This window comes from Protobothrops mucrosquamatus, unplaced genomic scaffold (assembly GCF_001527695.2).
Source record: "Protobothrops mucrosquamatus isolate PMUCROS unplaced genomic scaffold, P.Mucros_1.0 scaffold1989, whole genome shotgun sequence".
In the NCBI taxonomy this organism is placed as follows: Eukaryota; Metazoa; Chordata; class Lepidosauria; order Squamata; family Viperidae; genus Protobothrops; species Protobothrops mucrosquamatus.
The window spans coordinates 380,111-395,782 of record NW_015388105.1 but is presented as its reverse complement, the minus strand read 5'-3'; the positions used below and the strand labels follow the sequence as shown (position 1 = coordinate 395,782).

General features: G+C 37.1%; 1 protein-coding gene across 1 annotated transcript in view; it reads left to right on the top strand.

The window, feature by feature from the left end:
* Positions 1-3,266: 3,266 nt before the first annotated feature.
* Positions 3,267-15,672, top strand: part of E2F8 (E2F transcription factor 8) — a 16,453-nt gene continuing 4,047 nt past the window's right edge. Inside the window, exons 1-9 of the mRNA XM_029285644.1 lie at positions 3,267-3,360; positions 6,501-6,761; positions 6,980-7,136; positions 9,422-9,721; positions 10,985-11,146; positions 12,439-12,576; positions 12,869-13,069; positions 14,504-14,582; positions 14,936-15,398. Of these exons, the coding sequence (XP_029141477.1) occupies positions 3,343-3,360; positions 6,501-6,761; positions 6,980-7,136; positions 9,422-9,721; positions 10,985-11,146; positions 12,439-12,576; positions 12,869-13,069; positions 14,504-14,582; positions 14,936-15,398 (1,779 nt within the window). The 5' untranslated portion in view covers positions 3,267-3,342. The remainder of the gene's footprint in view (positions 3,361-6,500; positions 6,762-6,979; positions 7,137-9,421; positions 9,722-10,984; positions 11,147-12,438; positions 12,577-12,868; positions 13,070-14,503; positions 14,583-14,935; positions 15,399-15,672) is intronic.

The window sequence follows — 15,672 nt, the reverse complement described above, 5'->3', positions numbered from 1 at the left end:
CAGTGTCTCAGGAGGCAAAGATGCTTCTGCATCTCTCAGAACCAGATAGTTCACTACATGTTCTTAATATTTCTGTTTGCTGTTCGTTACTGGCAATAAAAGTGTTATGGATTAGAAAACTGAAGCACTGGTAATCCTCGACTTACAATTGATCCCAAGATTTCTGTTGCTTAGCGACATAGTTGTTAAGTGAGTTTTGCTTCATTTTGCAACCTTTCTTGGCACATATAAGTAAATCACTGCATTGTTAAGTTAGTAATATGGTTGTAAAGAGAACCTGGCTTCCCCACTGACTTTGTCAAAGGGTCGCAAAAAGTGATCACATGATGCAACGGTCATAAAGGAGCCAATAGCCAAGCATCCGAATTTTCATCATGTGACAATGGGGATGCTTCAACAGTCATAAGTCACTTTTTTCAGTGCCATTGTGGCTTCAAACAGTCCCTAAACAAAAAGCTTATAAATCGAGGACTATCTGTTATTTTCTATTTCATCTACTTATTGAAACTAATATAATACATTCTGGAAAAGTGTGGATATATCTAAATTCAGTTTGTGAAAAATAAAATCCTGAAGTGGTTCTCCTTCCCATAACATCTTCTAGAGAGGAGAAAGAATCTGCCATCCCCATATGATAGAAATTCATATTAAATTTTGTATACATTTTTATTTGGATGGTTTTGGTTTTGTTTAGTATCTTTATGCTGTGTTGATAGATGAGTTTCCCAAATGCCTCTTTGGTGCAGATGTTTTAAAAATTAAAAGGAAAGCAAGAACAATGTTGTTTGCATTGATAGACTACTACTTTTTTCCCCCTCTTTCATTTATATTCTTTGCTCTAGAGATTAAGCATGAATGATAAGTTTAGCTCATTTTATCAGCATAACAGACCAGAGATAAATCAGGATTATGATTAGCCCAAGGTTATGGATTTAAAATCCATTTTATATAAAATCCAGTTTTCTTTACAATTGATAGTGTATCTCTCTCTATATAAACCAAGATTCAAAAGTGTAGCGTTTGGCACACTTTATCTTATTTCTATCCCTCTCTTCTATTCAGTTCAAAAACTATGGAACATAACAGTAAATAAATAAATTCCACAAGAACAGCAGAACAGAAAATCTTCACTTGTTGGGCTTGTGTGTGTGTTGTGAACTCCAATTCTGTTTGGGGAAGGAACAATGTTACGGGACCAACATTTTCTTCCTTTTAAAAAGAAACGAATTCAGTGAGAGATACTAAGGAATCGTCTTAAGGAAAACCTGCCTTTTACTTTGTTCTGCAAGAAAGCAGATGAAGCGCTTCACGTGTATTCAGCCGTACTTGTGTTTAGTCGGATTCACGTGTCTCCGGTATTGAGCCTTTAACTGGTCAATCCGGAAGACCGAGGGAAACAAAATACACCCAAAGCTACACGAAGCGACGTTTCTTCCCTTTTATCGCCCCCCCCCCCCGCCGCGATTTCTAGGCGCTACCGAACGAATTCTCAATTTTCTTCCCGCCCCCCCTCCATTTCCCTCCCAGTCCAAGAGAAAGAACACTTGATTGGCCAAGACGGGAAACCTTCTGAGGATCTGATTGGTTGGAAACTTTATTTCTCTCCCTCGCCGTATTGTACTCTTCTCCCTGCTGAATTCAAATCGCTCCTGGGATGGGAGGGAAAAAGTTGAAGGAACGGCGCGCGGTTTGGTCTGAATAGTGGTAGCTGTGCCTTTTAAAGCTTTCGCATCTGGGTACAAGGCAAATGGAGAAGGCGGAGGGGAGCAAATACGGCAGGGCACTGGGGAGTATTAGATACAACAACCCTGGTGGCGCCAAATGTTTAAACGGAGCGGCGAGATGCCTCCGCCCCCTTCTCTCAAGAGCCAATCGGAAACGAGATGGCGAAGAAGGGGGAGGAGCCCAATCCGAATGATGGAGCGCGGGGAGAATTCTCAAGTTGGAAGCGAAGGAGGAAGTTTGGTGGCGGGTGTTGAGGGCTGCTCGTCCGAAGTAGGTGAGTGGGCTCCAGGGAAGGGGACGGTACTGCAGCAGAAGATTGCTGGGCATGGCTGGCACCGAAGTCGCCTCGGCCAGATGGGCGCCGTACAAGTTTGATAAAATAAAATTAAAAACCGTTCTTGGAAGCCTGGAGAAGTTGGGTTTATTCGAGCAAGGTAGAAAGCAGCGAGAACAGAATTTGTAGTCATTTTTTAAAAAAAAAAAAAAAATCTTTATTAAATTTGAAAAAGAAACATTAAAATATAGCCAAACATATAAAGGGAAGAGAGCAACAGGACATCTTAAAAAGTGACCAAAAACCCCTCGGTATCTGTTAGAGGCACATTTGAAGGACTTGTTTTAGCTACTGCACTGGACTGTCTGATTTTTGTTACTGTAGTCTCGACCAACGTGCCTAGGTAGGAATTATAAAATCAAGCGCAACCACAAACGTATCTCAGTGTGACACTCCTCGTCCTTGAGTGTCATGAACATGAATGTAAAGCTGCACTGTGCCAGATGTAGCATCGCGCTGGAAATGTTTGTGTTATTATAAGCCCTGTAGTCTTTATTGTATTGTTAAGCTACTTGTCATACAACAGACTCAAAGCAACTTCTCTTGTACAAAAACAGACCCTTGTAAAATTTATCTCGAAAGGCAATATAACGTCTGTCTAACTAAATTTAGTTCCTCCTACGCTACACTTACAATCCTGTTTTGTACTTCTGTACTTCTATCCATTCCCTCACATCTTCTGCAAAACATGGAAAAATGATAAATACTGCTCAAAAGACAAAGTGGCCAAACACTGCTCTTTGAGAATGTTGCATTTTCTTCTAGAAAATCGTTGCTTTTATTTAGTTCCCAACTACACCCTCACACTAATACTTTTCGGTGGAAGCAACATTATGCAAAGCATAGAAAATCTTCTGCACTATGAATGTCATAGATAAAGCCCATAAATACTAACAATACTTCCATTATGGTAATGGTAAAATAAGTTTTTTACACAATGCTTTTCAGTAAGCCTGAGAAAGATAGTCCAGGATACTCAGTCACTTTGTGTGAGATGGGCAACAATAAAAAGAAATATCAGAAAGAGATACCAGCCTTTATTATGCCGATAACATAAAACATTCTGAAGTAGCAGTAAGGACAGTACTGGTCTAAAAAAGTTGATATCCTTAGTGAATTTAAATCCAGATTCCTCTCCAATTCTAATTTCTTCATTAAAAGTTCATATGTTAACTAATTTATTTCTTTTCCCCCCCAGAATGCTAAAAATGGTATCCAGCATATAAACCAACATAATGTGTAATTAAACAAATGTATCTAAAGCTGAAGCTAATAGTGGCAATATGAATAAAGAGAACAAGGTAATTTATCTAAGCCCTTTCAAACTATCTTTTGTCATCTCTTATATCTTATATTCAAATTATAGGCAAATGTTGTTTGCAAATTGCAGTAGTAAGAATACCTGAAGCAACTCCAGGGTCATTCATTGTTATGTTTTAGATATCCTGTGTTTTGATTGAGCAATATGGCTATATGTCACTCTTGACATAAAAGAAGGAGATAAGAAAATAGCTTACTAGGGTCAAACATTTTTCCTTGCCTATCTGATGTTGTCCTCTTACGTCTTTTTTTTTTTGCCCATGGCTATTTTAAGACAATTTTACAGCAATTGTGTACACTGTCAAGTATAATATGCTTCAAAGTTGCAGTACTGTCAGTTTCCCTTATGAAAAAAGGAAGTTACACTCTATATGTGCACAGAAATCAAGGCAGAGAGTTTTTTATAGGCATTGAGAAACTGTACCTCTCCCCTCACGTCATGCATGGTTGTCTCATCCCAGGAGGTGTTTCTGGAAGAAATATGCAAAGAATGACAGATATAAATGCCAAGAATATATAATCCCAGTAGGGTCACTCAATGCGTGAAGGTCACACAGCTGTCCAGCTAAAGCAAGTAGGCATCTGTATTAAGTGCAGCAATACAGAAAGCTGATTGGTTGGATGAGATGGCGGGCTTCAGGCTCCTCTTAATGCTTGTTGTCCGATTGGATCTCAGAGGTGTGCCTTCTCCATTGCTGTCTGGCCATTTGGAATAGCCTCTGTGATCCTCAGAGCCTCTATCTTTTTAGCCTTTCAGAAAGTAATTAAGACCAGGCTTTTCCCCCATCCCCCAAACCATTGGGGTAGTTTGGGATGGGTCAACATACACAGAGTTGATGGGATGTTAGAAAAACATCCTTTGTAAGAGTAATTTTGCTGTTTTATGGGTTTTGTTGTGAGCTGCCTAGGATTATTGTATATAACATAGCAATACACTTAGACTTATATAGCACTTTACAGCCTCTCTAAGCAGTTTTACAGAGTCAGCATATTGCCCCCAACAATCTGAGCCTTCATTTTACCGACCTCAGAAAGATGGAAGTCTGAGTCAACCTTGAGCTGGTGAGAATCGAACTGCTAGCAACTGGCAGTCAGCAGAAGTAGCCTGCAGTACTGCATTTTAACCACTACGCCACCACGGCTCTTATAGACACCTACATAAGTTGTATAAATTAATATAGAAATAAAACATTCCTGTATTTTACCAATTAAGGTATTTGAATAGAAAAAAAATATTAACAAGATAGTGCTGGATGAAAGGCCCCTTGAGTTAGGTGGCACTCAATCTGTGAGTGAGAAAAGCTGAGAATCTTTTAGAGTACTAATGTGTTCATGGCGTGGTTAGATTGAAGCCTTTGGAATATCTAGTTGATGTTTCCATACAAATAATTGCCATGTAATTGCATTTAAGGACAGATTTATGTATTATGTGATATATATCTATATATGGCTGGAGATAGAATTAAAAATGCGACTCTTGGGTGCATCCATATTATGTCCAAATAATCACGATCACCAAGAGTTTAGCTAAAATGTTTATAAACAATTAAAAAGTTTAAAAAACAGTTTAAAAGCAATAAAACATTTAAAATTATCGGCAACCGAGCTTTCGTCGGACTCTCCCGACATCATCAGGGTTGCTGAGGCGGTGTTTGGGAGGGTTTATATACCATTCTCACATGCCTGCATCCGGCTACGCGAGCGCGTAACCGGTCCTCGGTACACGCGCTCCTGCGCGGTGCCTGTTTTGTCTTTACCCACGTGTAAGCGTCTTGCCTTCTTTCCCTGTTTATATATATGATCTCTCTGTGTGTGTGTGTGTGTGTGTGTGGTATATATATATGATGTATTATGTGAGATATATATATATTATGTGAGATATATATAGATATAGATATATCAAATATATATTATATACATATATATATATATATTATGTGATATATATATTTGTATTCATTTTCTATATCAGTGGTGGCGAACCTATGGCATGAGTGCCAGAGGTGGCACTCGGAGCCCTCTCTGTGGGCACACATGCCTTCGCCCCAGCCCCCCTCCCCCATGGCCCCCTCCACACCAGCCCCCCCGGAGGAGAGTTGCCCCCAGGCATGGCCCGCCTGGAGCGGCGCAGCCAAGGACATGACAGTGGGGACAAGACTCCGCCCTTGCGCCCCGTCACAAACATGATCTGGAGGGCATGGCCGCCTTGGCGCTACTGGGCCACCATGGCGATCTGCGGTGGGCCATGGAGGTGGTGGGTGGCCCTGCAGGTGGGTGGGGGCAGTGTGGAGGTGGGGCAGTTTTTGGGCACTCAATGTCTAAAAGGTTCACCATCACTGTTCTATACCATAGAACTCAATTTTGTTTGATTGAAATATTTAATAAATATAGTAACTATGCTACAATATTGTTTGCAATATTTGTAATGAGGAAAAGAGTGACATCAGTAATTTCTGATTAATTTAAGTCTTTCAAAGAGTTACATTGGAGTATAATATTGCCTAGCCAATTGAACTGAATGATGTCAGATATTCCAAATTGGTCCCATGCCTCTAACAAACACTGTGTTACTGTTCAGACAAAAGATGAATATAGAAACACCATGTCCTCTTGTAACAGTTTATATAACTGCATTATGTATCAGTACACTAATTCATTATCATTCTAAAAAATATAAAACATTACATTTTCAACAGGAGTACCCTGTAATCTGTTTTGCATTTCCCTATAGAACACTGGCTGCATTCACGTATAACATTAATCCAGGAATGTTTAGGATAGGGTATGCAGTGAAAAGCTAGGTCCCATTGGGACTGTTTGTATATTACTTTAAGCCAAAAAAAGCTTGATTAAAAATATATATTTGATTCTTGTATCATCTTTGGGCATCTTTCGTTCTGATAAATGCTCAGGGTGACAAAGAAAATAGGCTAGGTATTTTAAATAAAAATGAGTTCTGTAAAATCCAGCAGAAATAAGTATCAGTTTTGGCCAAAAATACAGTAAGGTCAATTTTGGCAACAAGGGTGTTTTTAAATATTACGATCAGGCTTTGAGTCAACATTTTAATGTTCAGTATTGTTCCATTTTTGAGACACATTTTTTTTCTTTCTTGGCTCAGGAAAATCAATGTTTTGAAGTGCGTGAAAGCCCAGTCAAAACACCTCTAAAACAAAAGGCTGCCCCCAATTTGCTTTTGGCAGAGATCCAGCCTGCTGCTTCTGACCATCTGACAACACCACCAAAGCCCAATGAAAGTACTTCTGGTGATCCATGGACCCCAACCGCTAACCTTAAAATGCTGATTAATGCAGCTAGTCCTGAGATTAGAAATCGAGAACAGGGAAAAAAATGGTCCGATAATAAAAGCGAAGGCCTTGAGGTAAAACATTTTTATTGTTTCATTTTGCCATGCTCGTAGTGGTAGTTGCTTCAACAGTGAGATGAGCGGCATATGAATTAAATAAATAAATATGCTTGTTATACATATAAAAACAAGACTAAATTATATATATGTATTTGAAACGTACATTGCTTGACATTGTATTAATCAATTCTCCTGTGTTAGAGCTTTTTCCCCCCCTTTTTTTTTCTCTGCAGGATCATTTGTCAGGAGAAGAATATGAAAAGTCTCAACCAAGCCGTAAAGAGAAAAGCCTTGGATTGCTATGTCATAAATTCTTAGCTCGCTATTCCAGTTACCCCAATTTTTCTAAAAACAACGAAATATGTCTTGATCAGGTAGCAGAAGATCTAAGTAAGTTTGAGCATTGTGTCATCTTTTATTTTTTTTCTGGCCAAATCTTATGGCTACTAAAAAGGTGCATATGGATGTGCAAAATTTATCAGTTCAAGAATAAAAAGTTCTACTCCTCTCCATATTTGCAGAATCTCTCTCCAACCATGCTGTTCTGGAGTAGTTTACAGTTTTTGAACATAAATCCTCTGAATTGGCAGCAATTGGAGTAGTCCTAAACAAGGTTATTTTGTTCATAGCATCATGTCTGGAGTTTCTCAAACCCCTTTTGCTTTGGAGGATTTACATTCCAAATATCTATTTTATATTCTTTATATTTATTTCAAATGGTAATAATATTACTGTGTTTTGTATTATTTGTTTGTTCATTTTCTATAGCAGCTCATCTCGGTCAATGACTCTGGAAGGCTTACAGTTCATAACATACATTATAATTAATTAAAAAAACATTTTAAACCAGTAAAACAGTAAAAAAAAATTAAAAATATCCAATTCAAGATACACAAGAGCAAGGTATTTGGCCTGTTAGCAATATAGCCAGGCCTTTGGCACATTCAACGCCCCAAGCTCAGGAGTCTTGTTATACATTATACATGCTTAGTGCTAGAAATACATTACTTGTTTTAATTAAAATATAAATCTCTAAAATATATATCTCTAAAGAATTATCACTTGCTAAATGCAGAGTTGTGAAAATATAATTGGCTTTTCAAACCACAAAACAGCTAGATGTTTTGTTCTCTGATATCTTAAAATTCAATAATCATTTTTCCCCTTTCAGTTTGTTTTCTTATGCATATTAAAAAGGCCCAAAATACAAGAGTTTTGGAAACTAGTGTACATCAATAAATTTTGTAAAAACCACATAACTAGAAAGTATCAAACTAAACAGATTAAAAAAATCTTCCTAGAAAATCTAGAACAGGGGCCCCAAATTTTTCAGCTCATTGACCCTTTTGTGAAGTTTCAAATTATTCCTTAACACCCAAATATGTGTTATATGAGAATAATTTAATAAATACTATTTTAACAAATAGCACTATGAAAAATAATAAAATAGAGACAACTCGAGGCTACTGCGCTGAAGGCTGTCAATCCTCCCAGGTAAACAGATAGGAAACACAACCAGATGAATTAATTCTATTTTATTATAAAGCTACACTAACAGATTCTTGCAAGTCTCAAAGTACAAACTTTCCACCACCACTTTTAACCACCTGATTAATGAGAGTAGGGCCTACCTAAATTTCTTTCTCTGACCATTAATCCATTGGGGGCCTCTCCCTCTCTTATCTAGTTTCCTAGGCAGCATCTTTTCTCATCCCTTGAGGTCATCCATACAGTCCATTACAGCAGTTGATCACCCAATCCTGGGTAACACTGTTTTACCACTAGCCATCTTCAGGACTAGGGACTAGCATGGACCTGTACAGAGACCCTAAAAGATTAATTGACCCCTATCGATCTTCCATTATTTATCAACCACCTATTAACCCACCCATCCCTAGACAGATTCCCTTTTGACCGCTAACTATCAACCTCTTAGATAATTCCATTGACACTTGGGGATAATATTTGCTGGTTTGAGGAACTCTGATTTTTTTTGGGGGGGGGATTACAGAGATGTCTTTAAAAGCATATTATTTTATAGCCCAATTTATCAGCCCCAACCCCATCTGGATGGTTTTAAAGAGACTTATGTTTATATTAACAGAACAAGATAGAAGCTACTGGGAGCCAATAAAATAATATTCATGTATTCTACCAGTCAAGGAAAAATCGTTTTCAGGCTTCGATAATCAATGTATAAAGATCAAATATTTTTTTTTTAAAAAGTCTAGCACATATAAAGTTGGCAGTAGGACCAATGCCTAAATACTTTCCTATTCTGGAATAATATCTGATTAGCACTTCTAGTTATTATAATGTATCACTTCCTTTGCTTCCTGAAAAATAACTTACATTCAAATTGTGTTGTTAATAATATTTATAGTTATATTTTATATAACCTTTTTACGACTCTGTAATCCCTTGGTTCGGGGGGGGGGAGTGTCGGGATGATTGGGTGGAGCTGAGTGTTTACTGACTGGATGCCAGTTCATAGAGGATAGTTTTTCTCTGCACTCTAGGAAAGAAATATCTGCTGCTACCTTTGATTATATTTTTCTATAATTGACGTCCTGTCATTAATTTTGACTGTTAAAGTATTTCAGTGCATGCTTTAGGAAACTGATAAGATTGAAAAAGAAACTGTAAAATAATTTGTGATGTTTCCATCATTACAGATATTGAGCGCAGGCGAATCTATGACATAATGAATGTATTAGAAAGTCTTCACATGGTGAGCCGATTTGCCAAAAACAGGTATTCCTGGCATGGGCGTCATAATCTTAAAAAAACACTGCAGGCTTTGAAAAAAGTAGCTGAGGAAAGCAAGTACTCGGAACAAATCGAACTGACTAAAAAAGGAAAAAATAGGCAAGAGGATGAAAACACTGGCCAGAATATTGAATGGATGCCAAAGCACGCTAGGTCAAATTATCACACAGATTTTGTGGAACTTCCTGGGATGGAACTTCAAGCAGGTAATTCTAAGAAAGGCATGTTTATAGACGGAGATGTCCTATGATTCCATTTTTGCTAAAATGCAGGAGTATAATCCATTAGTTAGATTAACTATTTTTAAAAGCGGTGCTTAGAAAAATTGAAGATTGAAAAACTAATCTAAAAGGTATTAACCTTCTCTTTGAGCCTTTTCTAAAATCACATCTGGAATGGTGTGTGATATCATACCAGAATCAGCTAGGAATGGAATCGGAGATAGATATTGTAAAATCTATAAATAATCTTGCTGAAAACAAATGCAAATAATCGTCCTTTAGGAACCACAAATTGGTTGCTAACTGAACAGTCATCTGACCACAACTGCTTTTGATTTTACTTCAGCTTTCCTTTGCTTTAAAGCAATGTTTCTCAACCTCAGCCACTTGAAGATGTGTGGACTTCAACTCCCAGAATTCCACAGCTAGCACAACCACTATAGCTGGCTGTGGAATTCTGGGAGTCGAAGTCCATACATCTTTAAGTAGCCCAGGTTGAGAAACACTGCTTTAAAGCCTCAGAAGGATATGAGCCAGGAAAGTGGGGAAAGTTTCTGAAACTTGACTCTTGAGGAAGCTGAGTAAAAGGGGAAATCTTATACTCTATTCCCCATTTTTTGGAGTACTCATTTTGACCTTGTGATAATTAATAAGAAAGGAATTGATATTTGTGTTTACATTCATTGGAGGAGAAGAGATTACAAGAGAGTAAGTAGGTACACAGTAGAGAAGAAACATCAAAAGGAATGCACTAACATCAGAGGTTTCCCAAGTGTGCCCGTTGTAAACAGCTTAGGAAGCAAACAAAAACTGATTAAAGTCTTGTCAATATCAGGCAGCAGTGTCAGAGAGCCCGAGGTTTCTAATCAGCTAAGTTCACAGAGCTAAGCTTGTTAACTTGTGGTTACTACTTTGTAGGGATGCACTGTGCTGTGAAGAAAAGCAGCTAGGAAGAGAGAACCTGTTTAGGCAATCTTTCCTCTCTCTGAGGGGGGTCATAAAGACAGGTATTGATCACAAAGTTATTTTTTTATCGCCATCATAAGTGCAAATGGTCACTATCTGAGGCAGTCTCAAAATGAGTACCTGTACGTAATTTATTGATGCAAATATCAACAATTAATTGATAAACTAAAACCTATCCAGTAATTAACCAAAATCAGATCCTAGTGAAATATGCCATCTTCCAATTATTAGGTGATTTGGATTTACTTCTATATTTGGTTGTTGTCTCTTTTCTTTGTACAGCTTCAGTAACTAGTCGTAAAGACAAGTCTTTAAGAGTGATGAGCCAGAAATTTGTAATGTTGTTTCTTGTGTCATATCCCCAAGTTGTGAGCCTTGAAGTTGCTGCTAAAAGTTTGATTGGCGAAGACCATTGTGAATCACTGGATAAAAGCAAGTTTAAAAGTAAGTGGTAAAAAGTCCTATCTCGTGTGCTTGATTTAGTTTATGTGATGAAAAAAGTTACGGTGAGCCATAAGCTTATAAATATTAACTTCCTTGCCTATCAGGAAGTTAACTGATCCCATTGCTACCTGAAAAGCTGGCCAGAATTTTGTTGCCCAATTTCAATGGCAGGGTGCTAAGGGGCTGTATATGCATTATGTACTGCCATGGTAAAACTGCATACGGATGATGGCGACATATGGATTGTGGACTGCTATGATAAACCATGGTTTTACATGAAACATTGGCTGCATCCTCACAACATGCTTAGGTTAAAAAAAACCCCAATGAACTATATTATGAGATGTGTGACTACAGTCAATGTGATGAGAGTAATTGTACTGCTCAGAAAGCCTTCATTTTAAAAATGCATCTCTCTTTGGGGTTTAAATTATCCATTATTATCTCTAAGAAATCTTTTCTTACAGACTGGATGAAACCCTAATAAAATTGCCTGGAAAAATCTAATGTTCATTTTACGGCAACCACCTGCTCTCCTCTATTCAGTTTGTTCGCCCATCATGCTCTTTTTTTCAAGCAGCAGAAATGATACTAAACCATCTCATCTTTGTGATAGACTGCTAGGATAATTGATCAAAATCTCTGACAACACTCCATAGCACTTCTGACTGACTGACATAAGTGTTCAGGCCACCGTAACAAGCATTTGATTGGTTATTAAAGTTGCTTCCCTTAGCTTCAAAGAGGAAAGCTTTCCCACAGTACGTTTATTGCTCTGCTCTGTTCTTTTTGATTCCTGGTTTTTAAAAACTTTCACTCCTCCTCTTAATTTTCACTGAATAAAACAAAAATGTTGTTGGGCCTCTGTTGCTGTAAAAGGCATCCAAATCATTATAACGTGAATTGAGAGTGATCTTTCAAAGGCCATTCCTGGGAAGAAGGTTTAGGATCCATATTTCTATAACCTGCATTGAATAATTTTAATTCTCAGTTTTAGATTAGAATAATAATTGTAATTCTGTTTCCAAATCACTGCATTAAATATTTCTCCAAAGGAAAACAAAAGCAATTGTGTTTTAAGAATACTAAATATGGGGTTTGGAAGAATGCAAAACGTTGACTGTCCACCCTGGCCTGTTTATATGCCTTGTGTCAAAGATCCCTCAAAACTGAAATGTTCCTGTTGTATCTATATTTAGAACAACGTAGCAGAAAGGGGAGCAAAGACTCTAGCGTTAACAATTTTGAATTTCTGTTTTTATATTTTTCATTAGCTTTTTAACTTATTTCAGCTAAAATTCGAAGACTATATGATATTGCTAATGTTCTCAGTAGCCTTGAGCTCATCAAGAAGGTTCATATTGTAGAAGAGAAGGGCCGCAGACCAGCATTTAAATGGATAGGACCAAATGTTTTTTCTGATATTAAAGGTAGGTGCATTATTACTTTTGAACAAGACGTAGAGTATTTTTGAGCTACAACTAGATTTAATATTAACTTCTGCTCACTTGTACTACTCCCAACCAGTAAAAGCCGTATCAGAGTTAAGATGGTTAATTTCTCCTTGGGGTCACTATATTAACATAATATATCAGCATGTATATTCATAATTAGAGGACTAATTACTCATTTTAACATAAATATTTAGAAGTGATAACTGTCAAAACCAAGAATATAAAAATAGTATATTAATGTTAGAATTCTCTGTAGATTGTATTATAGATACCCAGCCAAAATTGGATGCAATGCCACTTGCTGTGGAAGATAAATCTTTTAAAGAGCGTTGTTCTAAGAATCTCTTCCCTAATAATAGCAAACAATTTTTCACACGGCATCCGTCTTTGATAAAACTGGCAAAGAGTAAAGAAAATGATTTGAGAAAGAGTCATTCGGCTCCAGGCAGCCCTGTCAAAAAACATTCAGGTATGTAGGATATAAAATGTTTCATATAGTTCTGGGAAAAAATATTAAAATAATGAATGGTGGTATTTGTTCTTAATTTCTTACTGTAGAATACAAAATGTGTAAATATGGTTCATAAGCAGAGGATGCTATCTCCAAGTCTGTTTTTTTTTATTTTTGAGCAGTTTTTCTGACTACAGGTAGTCCTTGACTTACAACAGTTCATTTAGTGACCATTTGAAATTACAACATCACTGAAAATGTGACTTATGACCGTTTTTCATAGTTACAACCTTTACGGCATCCCCATGAACATGTGATCAAAATTCAGATGCTTGGCAATTGGTTCATTTGAATAGAATAGAGCTGGAAGGGACTTTAGAGGTCTTCTAGTCCAGCCCCTTGCTCAAGCAGGAGAACCTATACCATTCCTGACAAGTGACTGTCCATCTCTTCTTAAAAACCTCCAGTGATGGAGCACCCACGACTTCTGAAGGCAAGCTGTTCCACTTGTTAATTGCCCTCACTGTTCGGAAGTTTCTCCTTAATTCCAAGTTTCTTCTCTCTTTGATCAGTTTCCAACCATTATTTCTTGTTTTGCCCTCTGGTGCTTTGGTGAATAGTTTGACCCCGTCTTCTTTGTGGCAGCCCCTCTAGTACTGGAATACTGCTATCATGTCACCCCTGTTCTTCATATATTTTAGTCTGTAGGCCTTTGATCATCTTAGTTGTTCTTCTCTGAACTTTTTCCAAGGTATCAACATCTTTTTTGTGATAAGGTGACCAAAATTGGCTGCAGTATTCCAGGTGAATGGTCTTACTAGGGTTTTATAAAGCGGTACTAATACTTTGCATGATCTTGATTCTATGCCTTTGTTTATACAACCCAGGATTGTATTAGCTTTTTTGGCGGCTGCTGCACACTGCTGGCTCATAGTCAAGTGATCGTCCACTAGGACTCCAACTCTCACAGTTACTGTTTTTAAGCCAGGTCTCAACCAATCTGTACTTAAACATATTCATGAACTTTGCTGTATACCAGGGTTATGAAATCCCCTTTTGCAACCTTCTGACAAGCAAAGTCAATGGGGAAGTTGTAAAATGGGGCAAAATTCACTTAACAACAGAAATGTGGGACACAATTGTGATCGTAAGTTGAGGAATTCCTGCACTTGTTTTATGAGAATGAAATATATATGTACGTGTTCCTCTTGGAGGTTTGGAAAAACTAGAACGTAAAATAAATTGATAATAAGAAGAAACATGTAACATCTCTCTGTCATCTTATCTCTTCGTGGAACAAGCTGTGTCAAGGATACTAATTTAGATCACAAGAAAAGGCCAGAAGCCAAACCATGTAAGCACTATCAGTGATGGACTTTAGAAGGAGGTTCAGTTGGATCTAAATCTTAAATAATATGCAAGTTAAATGCTTCTATTTCTTTTCTTATAAAGACTCAAATCGTTCAGCTTTTCCAAGCAAGATGGCTCAACTTGCAGCAATATGCAAGCAACAATTAGATGAACAATCAAGGTATATTTCTACATAAGGCATGGTGGTTGCTAATTAATGTTGAAATTAAATAAATAAATAAATCTGTTGAAATCAGCAATTTATAGCTGCTGTTTATACCAACACTTAACATAATTATGACATAGTAATATCACCACAGCTTCTAAAATCTGAAGTCTATTGACTTTTTTACTTACTATTTACTTTGACTTACACTTCATAATGTAGTTATTGAAAATATTAAAAATATATAAATATATTATATATGTGTGTAGGGGGTGTTATTTTCCAGATAAAAAGATTTTATTGTCTTGTGCTACCTATCAGGAGAGAAAATTTGGATTAAAGACTTAACACTGAATTCATTTTTTTAGGGAATGTAAAAAGGTAAAAAAGAAATTGGAAGACACTTCGCCTTCTGAATCTCATCGGAAGCCCAAAGCAGTCTTGTTACCTTCTCAAGCTACGATCTTATCCCCGACCTCCAACTCAATACTTCCCCCTGTCTTTTCTACTCTGCCACCTACAGCATATCTGAATCCGTCCCAAGTACAGATAGTGACCACATATCCAAGTTACATGGTATATCCTGTTTCTGCTACTAATGTGACCAAAATTAAGACTCCTGTGGAAACTCTCGCTGAAACATTTACTAAAGACAGTTTTAACGATTGGAAAAAAGCTGAAGAGCTGCAACTCTGGCTAACTAAGGAACCCAGTGGAACAACAGATGATTTGATATCTGGGAAATGTTTTAAAAGATCTAACCTTCTACTAGAGGATAGTCCAAATAAAAAATATAAGAGTGAAAAGATGGAACTTCAAGATTCACTACCGGTAAGCTATCTTTAAGTGTAATTGTTCCACGTATTAAATAATTTTCCATTGCAGAAAAACCTAACAACATTTCACAAGTCATTCTTAAATTACATAGGATACTACAGAAAGCCCAGGAGAAAGTATTTAATAAATGCAGCTACTCCAATGCCTTTCCTTTGCATTAATTTTTCTTACCCATGAAAGCAGCTTTTTTTTTTAGTGGTAAATCAACCAAAATATTATATATTTAAAACATACCAAAGCTCTCTAAAGCAGAATTCTAAATTCCTAT